This window comes from Oryx dammah, unplaced genomic scaffold, assembly GCF_014754425.2.
Source record: "Oryx dammah isolate SB20612 unplaced genomic scaffold, SCBI_Odam_1.1 HiC_scaffold_8, whole genome shotgun sequence".
NCBI classification, from domain to species: domain Eukaryota; kingdom Metazoa; phylum Chordata; class Mammalia; order Artiodactyla; family Bovidae; genus Oryx; species Oryx dammah.
In genome coordinates this window covers 51,009,432-51,025,164 of record NW_024070192.1, presented here as the reverse complement: position 1 = coordinate 51,025,164, position 15,733 = coordinate 51,009,432, and the positions used below count along the sequence as shown (strand labels likewise).

The window sequence follows — 15,733 nt, the reverse complement described above, 5'->3', positions numbered from 1 at the left end:
CCCGGTGACATTGGCAGCGTCTACTGACATCTGACACACACACACACCCCTCCCCGGTGACATTGGCAGTGTCTACTGACATCTGACACACACACACCCCCCTCCCCGGTGACATTGGCAGCGTCTGTCTAGAGATAGATTGTCTGTCATGACCAGGAGTGCTACTGCCATCTGATAGATAGAGGCCAGGGCTGCTGCTAAATGTCTTACAATGTATAGGATTATCCCGTACAACAAGGAATTCTCCCCCCTGAAATGTTAATCATGTTGAGATCCTTTAATGTCACGGATAACTTTTAACAGAAATAGAAATATAGAATAAGTTAGTATCTTAGATATGCTAAACATGTTTAATGATTAGTTTCACTTGAGAGCTCTCCCGTACTCTCTCTCCAAACCACAGTAAAATACCTGGCATGGTCTTCTTTGTATTGTGCTAAAACAAAAGTTATTTTTCTCACAGTTAAAGAGATCTTGTTGAAATAACTTATTAATTCAAGTGCCTGCTCTTAATATTCCTTGAGATGGGAAATCATGAGGACTGGTCATCACCTTACAGTAAATGGCAAAGCCAGCTGACAGTCAGATGATGCCCCTTATCATTAAAAATGAATTCTCTAAACAGAATTATAAATACCCTAAATTACTGTTAAACTTCCTAAAGGGCATTTAAACAATCTTCTTAAATTCTTTGTAGACGTATTCTATATTTTTAAGGATGTAATATGTCAAACACATTTCTAGCCATATAGTAATCCATTCAAAAGCCTAGTTTGTTTTATATTTTAATAATTTGTGAATTCCTATTACCCAGTCACTTAAATTTCTATCATCCTCTTCCATACTTTGAGCTTTGAAAGTCTTAAAATGTATAACATTTAATTTTAATGAGGTTAATTAATTAGAAGGTTGTTGCAACTCCTACATTATTCTTTCTCCTTTTGTAGGAAGATTATCTTTTTTAAATTCATATTCCTCAAAGATGCATTATCAATTTGAATAAAACTGAAGTTTCTGTAGCATACAAGATGCTGTAAGATGTTGGAATATAAGATAAATTTGATCCTAGCCCTAAATGAAATTCTAATCTAATGGAAAATAATATTGAACTCTCTGATACAGATATATATACAATATAGTAGGAACACGGAGCCAGAGTGGAAAATAGTTCCATTTATAGAGATCAGAAGCTTTAAGTAGCTTAGTATGGAAAGATTATAGGGTGCTGCTCAGTGATTTGGTATGTCATGATGAGAAATGAAATCTCAAGAGGACGGTGAAGCTGTATAATAGAGTAGCAAAATATTGTTTATAAGGTGATACCAAGACCTTCCTAGGAAGTTAGAAGGATACAGTAGCGATGAATGGATTTTATAGATGTGGAGTAGACTAAAGAACCTTATGGCCAATTAGAATAGATCTATAATACAAAGAGTGGCAAGAATGCATCAGTAGAAATAAAAAATAGTTTCTTTATACTAGTTGACTTTTACAAATGTATGCCTTTTGGGGAAATAGTGAAGGAGAAACTTAGACCTTTATTTTTGTTAAGTGGCACCTCAGTTTACATTTGGCATAAATAAATGAAGTTTTCCACTGATTGGTATTAAAGGGTTGTCAGTTCAGTTCAGTTCAGTCGCTCAGTCGTGTCTGACTCTTTGCGACCCCAAGAATCGCAGAACACCAGGCCTCCCTGTCCATCACCAACTCCAGGAGTTCACTCAGACTCATGTCCATCGAGTCAGCGATGCCATCCAGCCATCTCATCCTCTGTCGTCCCCTTCTCCTCCTGCCCCCAACCCCTCCCAGCTTCAGAGTCTTTTTCAATGAGTCAACTCTTCGCATGAGGTGGCCAAAGTACTGGAGCTTCAGCTTTAGCATCATTACTTCCAAAGAACACCCAGGGCTGATTTCGTTCAGAATGGACTGGTTGGATCTCCTTGCAGTCCAAGGGACTCTCAAGAGTCTTCATCAACACCACAGTTTAAAAGCATCAGATCTGCAGCGCTCAGCCTTCTTCACAGTCCATACGTGACCAGTGGAAAAACCATAGCCTTGAGTAGACGGACCTTTGTTGCCAAGGGAATGTCTCTGCTTTTGAATATGCTATCTAGGTTGGTCATAACTTTTCTTCAGAGGGTAAGTGTCTTTTAATTTCATGGCTGCAGTCACCATCTGCAGTGATTTTGGAGCCCAAAAAATAAAGTCCGACACTGTTTCCACTGTTCCCCATCTATTTCCCATGAAGTGGTGGGAACAGATGCCATGATCTTCATTTTCTGAATGTTGAGCTTTAAGCCAACTTTTTCACTCTCCTCTTTCACTTTCATCAAGAGGCTTTTAAGTTCCCCTTCACTTCTGCCATAAGAGTGGTGTCATCTGCATATCTGAGGTTATTGATACTTCTCCCGGCAATCTTGATTCCAGCTTGTGCTTCTTCTAGTCCAGCGTTTCTGATGATGTACTCTGCATATAAGTTAAATAAGCAGGGTGACAATATACAGCCTTGATGTACTCCTTTTCCTATTTGGAACCAGTCTGTTGTTCCATGTCCAGTTCTAACTGTTGCTTCTTAACCTGCATACAGATTTCTCAAGAGGCAGGTGAGGTGGTCTGGTATTTCCATCTCTTCCAGAATTTTCCAGTTTATTGTGATCCACACAGTCAAAGGCTTTGGCATAGTCAAGAAAGCAGAAATAGATGTTTTTCTGGAAACCTCTTGTTTTTTCCATGATCCAGCAGATGTTGGCAATTTGATCTCTGGTTCCTCTGCCTTTTCTAAAACCAGCTTGAACATCAGGAAGTTCACGGTTCACATATTGCTGAAGCCTGGCTTGGAGAATTTTGAGCATTACTTCACTAGCGTGTGAGATGAGTGCAGTTGTGCGGTAGTTTGAGCATTCTTTGGCATTGCCTTTCTTTGGGATTGGAATGAAAATGGACCTTTTCCAGTCCTGTGGCCACTGGTGAGTTTTTCCAGTCCTGTGGCCACTGGTGAGTTTTTCCAAATTTGCTGGCATATTGAGTGCAGCACTTTCTCACAGCATCATCTTTCAGGATTTGAAATAGCTCAACTGGAATTCCATCACCTCCACTAGCTTTGTTCGTAGTGATGCTTTCTAAGGCCCACTTGACTTCACATTCCAGGATGTCTGGCTCTAGATGAATGATCACACCATCGTGAATATCTTGGTCGTGAAGGAAGATCTTTACAGTTCTTCCGTGTATTCTTGCCACCTCTTCTTAATATCTTCTGCTTCCATTAGGTCCATACTATTTCTGTCCTTTATCGAGCCCATCTTTGCATGAAATGTTTCCCTTGGTATCTCTAATTTTCTTGAAGAGATCTCTAGTCTTTCCCATTCTGTTGTTTTCCTCTGTTTCCTTCCATTGATCGCTAAAGAAGGCTTTCTTATCTCTTCTTCCTGTTCCTTGGAACGCTGCATTCAGATGCTTATATTTTTCCTTTTCTCCTTTGTTTTTCGCCTCTCTTCTTTTCACAGCTATTTGTAAGGCCTCCCCAGACAGCCATTTTGCTTTTTTGCATTTCTTTTTCATGGGGATGGTCTTGATCCTTGTCTCGTGTACAATGTCACGAACCTCATTCCATAGTTCATGAGGTACTCTGTCAGATTGCGGCCCTTAAATCTATTTCTCACTTCCACTGTATAATCATAAGGGATTTGATTTAAGTCATACCTGAATGGTCTAGCGGTTTTCCCTACTTTCTTCAATTTCAGTCTGCATTTGGTAATAAGGAGTTTATGATCTGAGGCACAGTCAGCTCCTGGTCTTGTTTTTGTTGACTGTATAGAGCTTCTCCATCTTTGGCTGCAAAGAATATAATCGATCTGTTTTTGGTGTTGACCATCTGATGATGTCCATGTGTAGTCTTCTCTTGTGTTGTTGGAAGAGGGTTGTAATAGGTATTAATAATAAGTAGATAAAAGATATACTCTTTATTTTGCTAATCAGTTTTAGTTGGTGATGGCCACTTGACTTCTGAAGAGTAATTACTTCATCATTTCTAAGCATTTCCTTTATTCTTAGGCTTCATGTGCACGAGTTGATGCCAAATTTTTTAGTAGCTCGGTTCAGTTCTGTCGCTCAGTTGTGTCCAAGTCTTTGTGACCCCACTGACTGCAGCATGACAGTCCTCCCTGTCCATCACCAACTCCCAGAGCTTGCTCAAACTCATGTCCGTCGAGTCAGTGATGCCATCCAACCGTCTCATCCTCTGTCATCCCCTTCTCCTGCCTTCAATCTTTCCTAGCATCAGGGTCTTTTCCAGTGTGTCAGCTCTTCACATCAGGTGGCCAAAGTACTGGAGTTTCAGGTTCAGCATCAGTCCTTCCAATGAACATTCAGGACTGATTTCCTTTAGGATTGACTGGTTGGATCTCCTTATAGTCCACAGGACTCAAGAATCTTCTCCAGCACCACAGTTCAGAAGCATCAATTCTTAGACGCTCAGCTTTCTTTACGATCCAACTCTCACATCCATACATCAGTTCAGTTCAGCTCAGTCGCTCAGTGGTGTCCGACTCTTTGTGACCCCATGAATCGCAGCATGCCAGGCCTCCTGTCCATCACCATCTCACAGAGCTCACTCAGACTCAAGTCCATCGAGTCCGTGATGCCATCCAGCCATCTCATCCTGGGTCGTCCCCTTGTCCTCCTGCCCCCAATGTCTCCCAGCATCAGAGTCTTTTCCAATGAGTCAGCTCTTCGCATGAGATATCCAAAGTACTGGAGCTTCAGCTTTAGCATCATTCCTTCCAAAGAAATCCCAGACTACTGGAAAAACCATAGCTTTGACTAGATGGATCTTTGTTGGCAAAGAAACGTCTCTGCTTTCTAATATGCTGTCTAGGTTGTTCATAGCTTTTCTTCCACGGAGCAAGCATCTTTTAATTTCATGGCTGCAGTCACCATCTGCAGTGATTTTGGCACCCAGGAAAATAAAGTCTGTCAGTGTTTCCATTGTTTTCCTGTCTATTTACCATGAAGTGATGGGACGGGATGCCATAATCTTAGTTTTTTGAATGTTGACTTTTAAGCCACCTTTTTTCACTCCCTTTTACCTTCATCAACAGGCTCTTAGATCCTCTTCACTTTCTGCCATGAGGGTGGTATCATCTGCATATCTGAGGTTACTGATTTTTCTCCTGGCAAACTTGATTCCAGCTTGTGCTTCATCCAGCGTGGAATTTTTTAGTAGCCACTTTAAAGCAAAATTCCTTTTCTGATTTGTTAGAATTTAATTGGAGGAGAGACAGGTTGGGTGAAGCTTAGAGTATCTCACATACAAGATATACACATCTGTGACAAATATCTTTATTTTCTTTTTGTGTCTAATTTTAGTTTCTTCGTTAATGATAACATCTATTTTGGAATAGTGGCTTAAGACCTGTAAATATTTTTAAAAAGCAAAATTTCTGCCAAGAAACATTACAGTTGCTCTTTGACATATTTTTCAAGAGTTTAGTTTTAGTAGAATTTGTGACAGCTTAAAATAATCTGCTATTCTGATTCACAAGGAATCTTTCTAAACCTTGAACAAAGAGCTGTACTTGAGCATAGTTCTTATCATGATGTCTTGGTCAGTATAAGGATACATCAGGATATCTTAACCATAATGTCCATTAGTAGAATTAGCTTTTATGTTGTTGCAGTGATATATCAGATTTTTATTGTATGTATATACTTATTATAATGCATTATTTGATCTCTAAAAGATTTTACTTTGCTTCATAGAAAGATGTCTATGATGAAGTAAACTTGCTTTGATTTACTGTATTCTAAATCTTTTAAGTTTTTTTCTTTTTAAGGTTTTTTTCTTCCTAATTTGATATCTTACTTTAATGCAATACAGCTATACTTTTGAAAGCTAGTTTGACTCAGTTTAAGGATTGGTTCTGAATACTGGAGATGGTATTAGAAAAGGTACTATTAACTTTTTGAGATTTATTAAATTTATTTCTTCATTAAAAATTCTTGAATTATAGCTTACCTCTTTTTATAATTGCTAGTTCTAAAATATTGTTACATCTTGTCTGAAAGAATTTCTTTTGAATAAAGACATAAAAGCATAAGCTGTAAGCCATGTTCAATTCTCTACAAATACTTCTTAGGGTAGTGTGCTGCTTTGTCATAGTGAAAAGGAGATGCAGTTAATAAAAGTAATTTTGGTTTGCTTTGGGCATTACAAAGGTTCCTGTTCATGGTTGTACCTAATCATTCTTTTCCAGTTTGTCTGTATTTGCTTTTATATCTGAAATTATCTCTGTAGTTAACAATTTGGCTTTATGTGAAAGTTCCTTTTAGAAAAGGAGAGGTGTGTTGTTCCTGTTCACAAAAGTGTCTGTATACTTTATAATTGGATAGTGATGAAATGCTAACTTGAGTTTTTAATCTGGCATATCTTTAAGAAAATCACAGTTTTTATTTCTTTTATCAGTTTTAAATATAGAAGGATGTATAATGTAAATAATTTACATTTTTCATTTATTGTGACTTGATACTCTTGATATCATTGACTTCATTTCAGTTCTTTGCTGTGAGAACCATTCAATAAAATAACAAAAAGTTGTCTTTAGGTATTGCATTTGGTTTACTCATTTTTATTCCTAAAAGAGCCCTGTGCAGTAGGATTTTTTTTTTCAATGTTACTGCCCACTAGCTTAACAACTACTTATGTGAACAGTGCGGCAGTTTTTATGCTTCTGCCAGAGGACAACTTAATATGAAAATAGTTGTTTTATTCACCTCAACACAGAGTAGTCTTTCAGGTTAGTGACTGGGAATGGAGGGGTAGGTTCTCATACTTTCCCCCTATGAATAGTTATGTGTATTTGCATATTTAAAATCTTCCCTCCCCTAACCCTGCCACTATTTGACCATTTCTTCCAACATAATTTTCACATCCAAGTTAGAGAGCACACCCTCTGGTTCCTATTTCATGACTTTAAGTATTAAATAAGAAAATACATGTCAAAGTAGATAGAAATACTATTTTAATGATTTATGTTGGTATCTGATAGACATTTCAGGAAACATTTAGTATCTAATATGGTGAGATAGAAAACTTCTCTTAAGAAATAAATGCTTATTTATAGAACAGAACCATTCTAACGGATAACTGTAAAACATACACCCCATTGACAGTTGGGTTAGCACTATGTTCCTATGGAAAAAGGTTTTGTATATTTGAGATTTCAGTTTGAGGATAAATCAGGCACATTGAAATAATAGTGACATATATCATATTTGATAGCATTGTGAGAAAACGTCAGTTATTCTTTTGATTACTCTATTTCAAACCTTAGTTTATAGGATATAGAGTGCTTCTAGTGCTGGACATTAGTGAATAGATTAGCTAGTTATGATAGCTCTGTCATTCAGATAGTTTATAAACTAGCAAATACCTCATTGATTCCAAACCTTATTTCTCTTATGATTTTTTTTGTCTTAATATCCAGGACAGACAAGTAGCAGCAGTAGTATCACTTTCTGACAAATGTGATTTACTTCAAAGTACAACATACTGTATCTTAGAATTATTAATGCAAACACAGTATCTCAATCCTCTGTGGCTTTTAGATTTCATGTATTAATTTAGCAAGTATTTATTGAGCACTTATTATGTCCCAGGCACTACTCTAGGCATTTGGGATAGTTCAGTAAACAGAGACAAAATCCCTGACATTTAGAGGCTTATAGTCTAGTGGAGTGACAGACAACCGTGAGCATAAGCAAATTACATAGTATGTTAAGAGATAAATGCTGTGGAAGGAAAAGTAAAGCCAGATCAGGGGGATCAATGTTGAGATAGTGGATTTATTTTAAATAAAGTCTCATAAATAGGTGACATGACTTTGAAGGAAGTGAGGGAGTTGATCATGCAGATATTTGGAGGAAGAATGTTCCAGATAAAAAGAACAGTCAAGCGTGTGTTGACCTGTTGAGGAATATCAAGGAAGCCCTTGAAAGAACAGTGAGCGAGGGAGGAATAGAATAGTAGAAGATGAAGTTGGAGGGAAAAGGGAAGACAGATCATGGAAAGCTTTGATAGGATATTATAAGGACTTTGTTTTTTACTCAGGGTAGAATAGTCATTGCAGAATTTTAAGCATTATCTGACTAGAAGCCAGGCTGCCATTGTAACGGTAGTGTGGGAATCTCAACTTTGCAAGCCATAGAGAAAATGAATTTAGGAGTCTAAAAGTGTCATACAAACCAAAAATGAGTCATTTCTCTATTCACACTCACCAAGCACCTTGGTCTTCAGACATGTAAAAGTCCTGATGATTTCCAGGGTTTTGTGATGCGATCAGCTTGTGACTTCCTTTGCTAAGCCTTAGATTTCACTTTTTTCTGGTCTTTGTTTCTAGTTCATCTTTCTAACTTCAGTGTTGTCTTCTTGCCTATTCTGTTGTCCTTTGTCATTTTATTGGATATTTTAGGAGAGTATAGAGATACTTTTATCATTCATGAAGTGGAACCAGAAGACTAATAACTTATTTTCCAATGTGTTTAGTAAAAACCTCTGAGATAACTTGTGCTGAAACTCCACTTGACATTATAAAAGCTTTGCTAGAATTATTTACAGTTGACAAATAATACAGTAGAAAATTGTTAATTTCATGAACTACAAATCAGCCTCTTAAACTTTATAAACTTAAAGTATATCCACTCATGGCAGTAGGAAAAGGATAATCACTTTCATTGTATAAAAGTGTAAAGGTATAAACTGTATAGAAGTAGATATAAATTATATAAAGGTATTATATAAAGGTATAAATTGTATAAAAGTTCAGTAGTCTCACTGTTTAGTGCAAATTTTGAGAGTTCCTGTGCTGAAGTAGTTTAGATATGAATCCCTTTCAAGTGATTGAATTTGTACAGGTTAGTGCACTTGAGTATTTGGGAATGGATTGAATTACCAAAAGATAACACATTTGGGTGAAAGACTATGAGACCAGGATTTTAACTCCATTTCTTTGTTGCTGAATTTGAGACTTCAGTAAATCACATAACCTTTCTGTGCCTGTTTCTTCATTTGTAAAATGGAGGGTTGCAAGTTAGATCATCTCTAAATAATTCTTTTTTTTTTTTTAGAAAATAATTCTGAAAACTTTATGATACTTAGTCACTTTAGAAATTTTTATGCTTTCATGGAGAATATAATTAATTTTTCTAATTTTATTTTTTGATGCAGGTTAATGGTGCAATGTAAGAAACCTTTAAAAGTTTCTGATGAATTAGTGCAGCAATATCAAATTAAAAATCAGTATCTTTCAGCAATAGCATCTGATTCAGAACAAGAACCTAAAATTGATCCATATGCATTCGTCGAAGGAGATGAGGAATTCCTTTTTCCTGATAAGAAAGACAGACAAAATAATGAAAGAGAAGCTGGGAAAAAACACAAGGTGAGTAAGAGAAAGTACACCAAAGCATCACTAATGTTTTGTAGCTCTGTATATGGTACCACAATTCTCATTTTTAAAAAAGATTCATCATTGTAACTTAGAAAAACATTTCTTAAAAATAGGTTAATCAGGCACATTGTACAAAATTTAAGAGCTTATATGGATTTGAAATTATCACTAGTCTCTGATGATAATGAATAGATCTTTATTACAAAAGTTTTGAGATTAGAGAAAAAGGACATTAATTTCTATTATATTGAAATCAGAACACTTAGGTAGATAAACTGCTTTGATTCTGAGTTAAACTATGCTGTAAGTGAATTAACAGTTTTCAAAAATGCAGTAAGATACACATCACTGTGTTTATAAAATACATGATATTTTGAATATGTGACCCAAGAAGTAAAGTCTTAAGTTAATAAAGTGTTTTTAAAATTTTTTAAATCAAATATTTGAGAATCTATTAAGCACAAGATAACTCTGCTAGAGAAGAGTGTTGCCTTAAACACAGAATTGGAAATCGAAGGCTATAAAATTACAAAAAGGACCCAGTAATATGTTTAATTCAAAGAATTCATTTCACAAAGTTTTGCTTAGCCTTTTTGTGTGCCAGGTACTTGACATTTTGTTCTTTTGTAAATATGAAAACAAGTAGCTGGGAAGGTAATAGATTTTGTAGAAAGAACGTGGACTTTGAAATTTGACAGATTTAGTTTGAAATCCCAGCTCCACTACTTATCAGTTGTATTTCCTGTGTTATCTATAGAAGTATTTTTCGTCTGTAAGGTGAACACACTTACTTATCCTTAGGTTAGTTGTGAGAGTTATTGATAATGTCTGTAAAACACCCAGCAGAATGATCAGTACAGCAGTTCAGTTCGGTTCCGTTGCTCAGTCGTGTCTGAGTCTTTGCGACCCCATGGACTGCAGCACGCCAGGCCTCCCTGTCCATCACTAACTCCTGGAGTTTACTCAAACTCATGTCCATCGAGTCGCTGATGCCATTCAACCATCTCATCCTCTGTTGTCCCCTTCTCCTCCCACCTTCAATCTTTCCCGGCATCAGGGTCCTTTTAAATGAGTCAGTTCTTTGCATCAGGTGGCCAAAGTATTGGAGTTTCAGCTTCAGCATCAGTCCTTCCTGTGAGTATTCAGAACTAATTTCCTTTAGAATGGACTGTTTGGATCAATACATAGCTACTCAATAATTGGTATATTTCATTATTGGTAAAATATGTATTTCAATCTAATATGTAATATTGTATGCAGGTAGAAGATGGGCCGTCTAGTGTCACAGTGTTATCACATGAAGAAGATGCTATGTCATTATTTAGTCCCTCTATCAAGCAAGGTAAAACTTTTATTTTCCCGTCAAAATACTGCATTCCAGGATTGTTACTGTAAAGTAATCTGATTTTCTTGGACTTTTAGTATTCCTTTTTGCATAATTCATGTTTCATATAAAGGGATTAATCTTTAAATGATGGATTTTAAGGAGAAGGAGGCTTAGGTGATAGAAATTCTGTTTTGAATTGTGGAGCTGCTTTCCTGTGTTTAACAAATAAAAATAACTCCCTTATCTGTAAAAGGAGATAGGATAAGATCATTTCCTAAGATCCCTCTCAGTTATAAAAACTCAGTTTATGAATTAGACTTTACTGTAATTTGGTTGTCCTTTTCTCCCCCTTCCCCCAAGTTAGAACAGTTATTGCTGAGGTCCTTATATTGACGTAGTTTTCTAGCACTGTTCTCAGCACTGGAGGTACACTGAAGACTCCACTTTGAAAGCGTGTCTTTTGTCCTCCTTGTAACTAGAAGAGAGAGACAGGTTGTATTGTTTCTTTTACAAGATCTGTTCAATTTTTGATGGAGGCAGAATAAATTGTTCTTTGGTATGTGTCTATGAGGGACAGTTTTGTTTTAGCATTTGGAATAAATAAGGGAGTATCCATCAGACTCTTTGTAGCAAAAAACGTCCATCTAAATAAAGAAGAGATGATGGTCTTTCATGAAATAAATTTAATGGTCAGTGGTTCTAAGTATCTTGGTGAGTTAACTATTTAGGTTTTTTAGTCTGTTTACCTGCCTTAGGATAAAGGGACTGTGTAATTGTGCCTATGGTGTGGCTTTTTCAGAATGTCGACCATCTGACACTGAGCATCTTTTGAAGTGAAACTTGGGAATCTTTGTGTTTAATAAGTATTCCAGATGACTTTTACACACTAAAATTTCAGAACTACTGCTTTAGTGAATCTTTAGGATGGATTTGCAAAGGCACTTGGAAAGTGACTTTAATCTTTCTGAAAGGGAGGGTTGTGTCAGGTTGTTTAACCATCCTGAGGATGCTTTGGACGGTTTATACACCAACTGCTTTTTTTTTTTCCTTGTGTGGGAATGCAAGTGGAATATAACTTTTCCTTTGTATGTTTATTTTCTCTAAAATAGTCATATTTTTTCACTAAAACTGGGGAGAAAAGCAAAAAGGAAAACAAAATTTTAGAACTGAAATGAAACTTAACTAAGAGGTACTTAAGTGAGTACTTAAGTTCCTGGCACTGGGCAAAAGTGATTTATCCATTAATGCATTCGCTCACATTTAATTCTTGTCATACTATTAGTGCTGGAATTGGAATTCAAATTAATGTCTCTCTGACATAACTAGAGAACTTAATTATTCTGTGCTTCCTTTATGTTTCAGAAAGATAGAGAAACTAAAAATGTCTGTTTAATTCTGTTGTCTTTACAGTTTTATTTGATGCATTATTAGTGTAGGTTACTTAGCTATGTTATGAGTTATGTAACCTGAGCTTCCTTGGGAAGGTATCACCATATATTTACAACTTTTATTTCTATGAAAAAAAATCTATGGATTTTAAGCAAATCAGAATTTCTTATTGCATAATACCCTTATAAATGTACATGTCTAGGTTAAATAAATAGAATAATACTTATTTGGTCAGTAGTAGAATTTTTTATTTTGTTTTTCTAATTGCCATAATGTAGATGCTCCCCGCCCTGCTGGTCATGCCCGACCTCCATCAACCAGTTTGATTTATGACTCAGACCTGGCTGTCTCTTATACTGACCTTGATAATCTTTTTAATTCTGATGAAGATGAACTGACAGTAAGTATCCTTATTAATGATTACAATTATAATTTATTTTCCTCAATTTTATAAAAGTTTTTCTTTAGAAGTGATATGTGACTTGAATACTATGTTTTAGCCCTGAACGATAGGAAATGTTTTGAAATAAAATTTCTGTAATTGGTATCCTTTTTTTAACCTCGTGTTTGAGGTGGTGGTGAGTGTTTTTTTTTTTTTTTTTTTTGGTTCCACTGTGCTGCTTGCGGGATCTTTGTTCCTCAACCAGGGATTGAACCCAGGCTCTTGGCAGTGAAAGTGCAGAGTCCTAACCACTGGACCACCAGAGAGTTCCCTAAGCATTCCATATATAATGTCACCCATAAACTTTAAGGTTTTTTTTTTCCTTTATTTTTTATGTTTGAAGGACATGTATAATTAAGCTTAATTTGATCTTGGCCATATGTTCCTTTTCTGCAGTCCTTAGAAAGCAGAATTAGTTACCTAATCTTTGATGCTGTAATTTTAGAAATGACCCAAGAATTGACTCAATCAGAGAATAAATAATTAACATGAAGTTACATGCATTGTCAATTTATTCAGGAATTTGTTTGGTACCGCAGTCATTATTATAAGACATCTATATACTATAGTAGTGAAAGAGGAAGAAAAAGTAATATTTAATCTTTAACACCCATTTACAGAGAAAGGTGAAGATAAAAGAAGTTAAAGCTTAAAATGAGAGTCCCTAGAATGTGAAATGGCATCCCAAGCCAGTATTCTTGCCTGGAGAATTCCATGGACAAAGGAGCCTGGCAGGCTATAGTCCATGGGGTCGCCAAGTCAGACATGACTGAGTGACTATCACTCAGAATTGAAATCTCTGGCAAATTAATGAATTGAGCATTGTATTATAAAAGGGAATTCCTTTTTCATCTATATAAAAGTAGCTTGGAAACTTTTACTGTACATTTGGTCTCTTCAAATAAGTGATACAATGCAGATATCACTATACATAAACTTCTATTCCACATCCCATAATATAGTGTATTTTAGGTAAATATATATAGGGAAGCCCTGGTGGCTCAGCAGGTGAATTGGTGCCTGCCAGTTCAGGAGATGTGGGTTTGATCCCTGGGTCGGGAAGGTCCCCTAGAGAAGGAAATGACAGCCCCCTCCAGTATTCTTGCCCGGGAAACCCTGTGAATAGACGAACCTGGCAGGCTACAGCGCATGGAGTCACAGTGAGTCGGCCAAGGCTTGGAGACTAACGGCAGGCTCCGAGCACTCCAATACTTCTGTGCTTTCTCCCTGCTGCCACTGCTCATGGGTCAGTGTTGCTAGCGCTCACAGCTTAGTTCCTGGTATCCTGTTAGGCACTTGGTTTTAGGAACCAAATTGTCAGCTCTAACAACACTGATGACAGATTGGAGATTTTAAGACTTGTTTTGTTCAATGTATTAAAACTTGCCTTTTTAAGGGATCCTATTGCTTTGTCATACAAGATCTTTCTGAAGTTTTGCTTAGTTTAACCTTTTGTAGCATATTTGTAGGGGCAAGATTATTAGGAAAGATAAAAATGTAAAAGGAATTTGGAGAGGTTATTGGTTATATAGGAATCTTTAATGTCTTTTATTTAAAGAGACAAATGCTTTATGAGTATCTTTTACTAAGAGGCAGTTCCCAAATTCTGTAAATTTTCTTATTATTTTTTTGTTATTTTAATAGGCTTTAATGTATTTTGAAAGTAATGGTTGTTTTCATGAAGGAACTTTTTCCTCTCTCTGTTAATTTGGAGTATTATTATAATCATTAGAGAAACAAATCTGGTTTATTGATACCTAAAATTTTTTTATGTCCTTAAAATGCATCTCGTAGATATTTGGCTATAACACAAATGGGCTCTACTTTCAAGTTACATACAAATGATTACTATCTTGATCACACTGGATTTAAATTTCAGAGAAATATGTATGTATGTGTGTGTGTGTTTTTTTTTAATAGCCTGGATCTAAAAAATCAGTGAATGGATCAGATGATAAATCCAGCTGCAAGGAATCAAAGACAGGAAATCTGGACCCATTGTCTTGCATAAGTAAGCTTACCAAATATATATTCCAGATAAATCTGCACACTGTTAATCTCAATAATGTTTCCCATCCCTTTGTTTTATACACAAAATAACTTCTTTTTAGCCTTATGTTAAAATGAGTATTTTATTAAATATAGGCACTGCAGATCTTCATAAAATGTATCCTACACCACCATCATTGGAACAACATATTATGGGATTTTCCCCAATGAATATGAATAATAAAGAATATGGTAGTATGGATACAACACCTGGAGGAACTGTTCTAGAAGGAAATAGTTCTAGTATTGGAGCACAGTTCAAAATTGAGGTTGATGAAGGATTCTGTAGCCCAAAACCTTCTGAAATTAAAGTAAGTATTTTATTTTTCGAGAAAAATAGTTCACTTCTACATTTTATGTAGAATTGGTTTGTTGCTATATTCAAAAATCCTTTCATAATGAAAGAGTAGAATTACATTTACATTTTATTATTCTGTTTAAAAAAGGAAAAAAAGGTTAGAGTTACTTTGTTTTGTTTTGTTTCTTTCCCCTTGAAAGACAAGATGCTGAAAATCATGTTGTTTATATTATAGGATTTTTCTTATGTGTATAAGCCTGAAAATTGTCAGGTTCTAGTGGGATGTTCCATGTTTGCACCTCTAAAAACTCTGCCAAGTCAGTGTCTGCCTCCTATTAAATTGCCAGAAGAGTGTATTTACCGTCAGAGCTGGACTGTTGGAAAGTTAGAATTGCTTTCTTCAGGGCCTACAATGCCATTCATCAAAGAAGGGTATGACTTAAATTTATATTATTGGTATAGTATATGAACACTTGTGTAACTTTAATTTTTTTTTAATAATTAACACCTAGTGTATTGGTATCTGGAAAAAGATACTGCTTTTTGAAAATTTTTAAAAATTATTTTCTGATTAATAGCTTATAATGGTGTTTGGTACTGTTAAAGTATTGAAACACAAAAGATGAGAAAACTTAGTATTTGGAAGCATCTTTTGTTTTGGTCTAAAATTCTAATCACACTTATTTGTATATTTGCCATATTTCACACACTTTTTATATTTAAGTATCTCTGAAATTGGGGTGTCTTATAATTGGTAACATCTTAAAATTGCCACTGTCCTTTTC

General features: G+C 35.7%; 1 protein-coding gene across 2 annotated transcripts in view; it reads left to right on the top strand.

Moving 5' to 3' along the window:
* Positions 1 to 15,733, top strand: part of MED13 (mediator complex subunit 13) — a 99,872-nt gene that overhangs the window by 46,409 nt on the left and 37,730 nt on the right. For both annotated transcript variants that reach the window (XM_040244162.1, XM_040244163.1), the window contains 6 exons: positions 9,221 to 9,434; positions 10,704 to 10,785; positions 12,438 to 12,559; positions 14,522 to 14,612; positions 14,747 to 14,961; positions 15,184 to 15,380. In XM_040244162.1, coding sequence (XP_040100096.1) covers positions 9,221 to 9,434; positions 10,704 to 10,785; positions 12,438 to 12,559; positions 14,522 to 14,612; positions 14,747 to 14,961; positions 15,184 to 15,380 — 921 coding nt within the window. The remainder of the gene's footprint in view (positions 1 to 9,220; positions 9,435 to 10,703; positions 10,786 to 12,437; positions 12,560 to 14,521; positions 14,613 to 14,746; positions 14,962 to 15,183; positions 15,381 to 15,733) is intronic.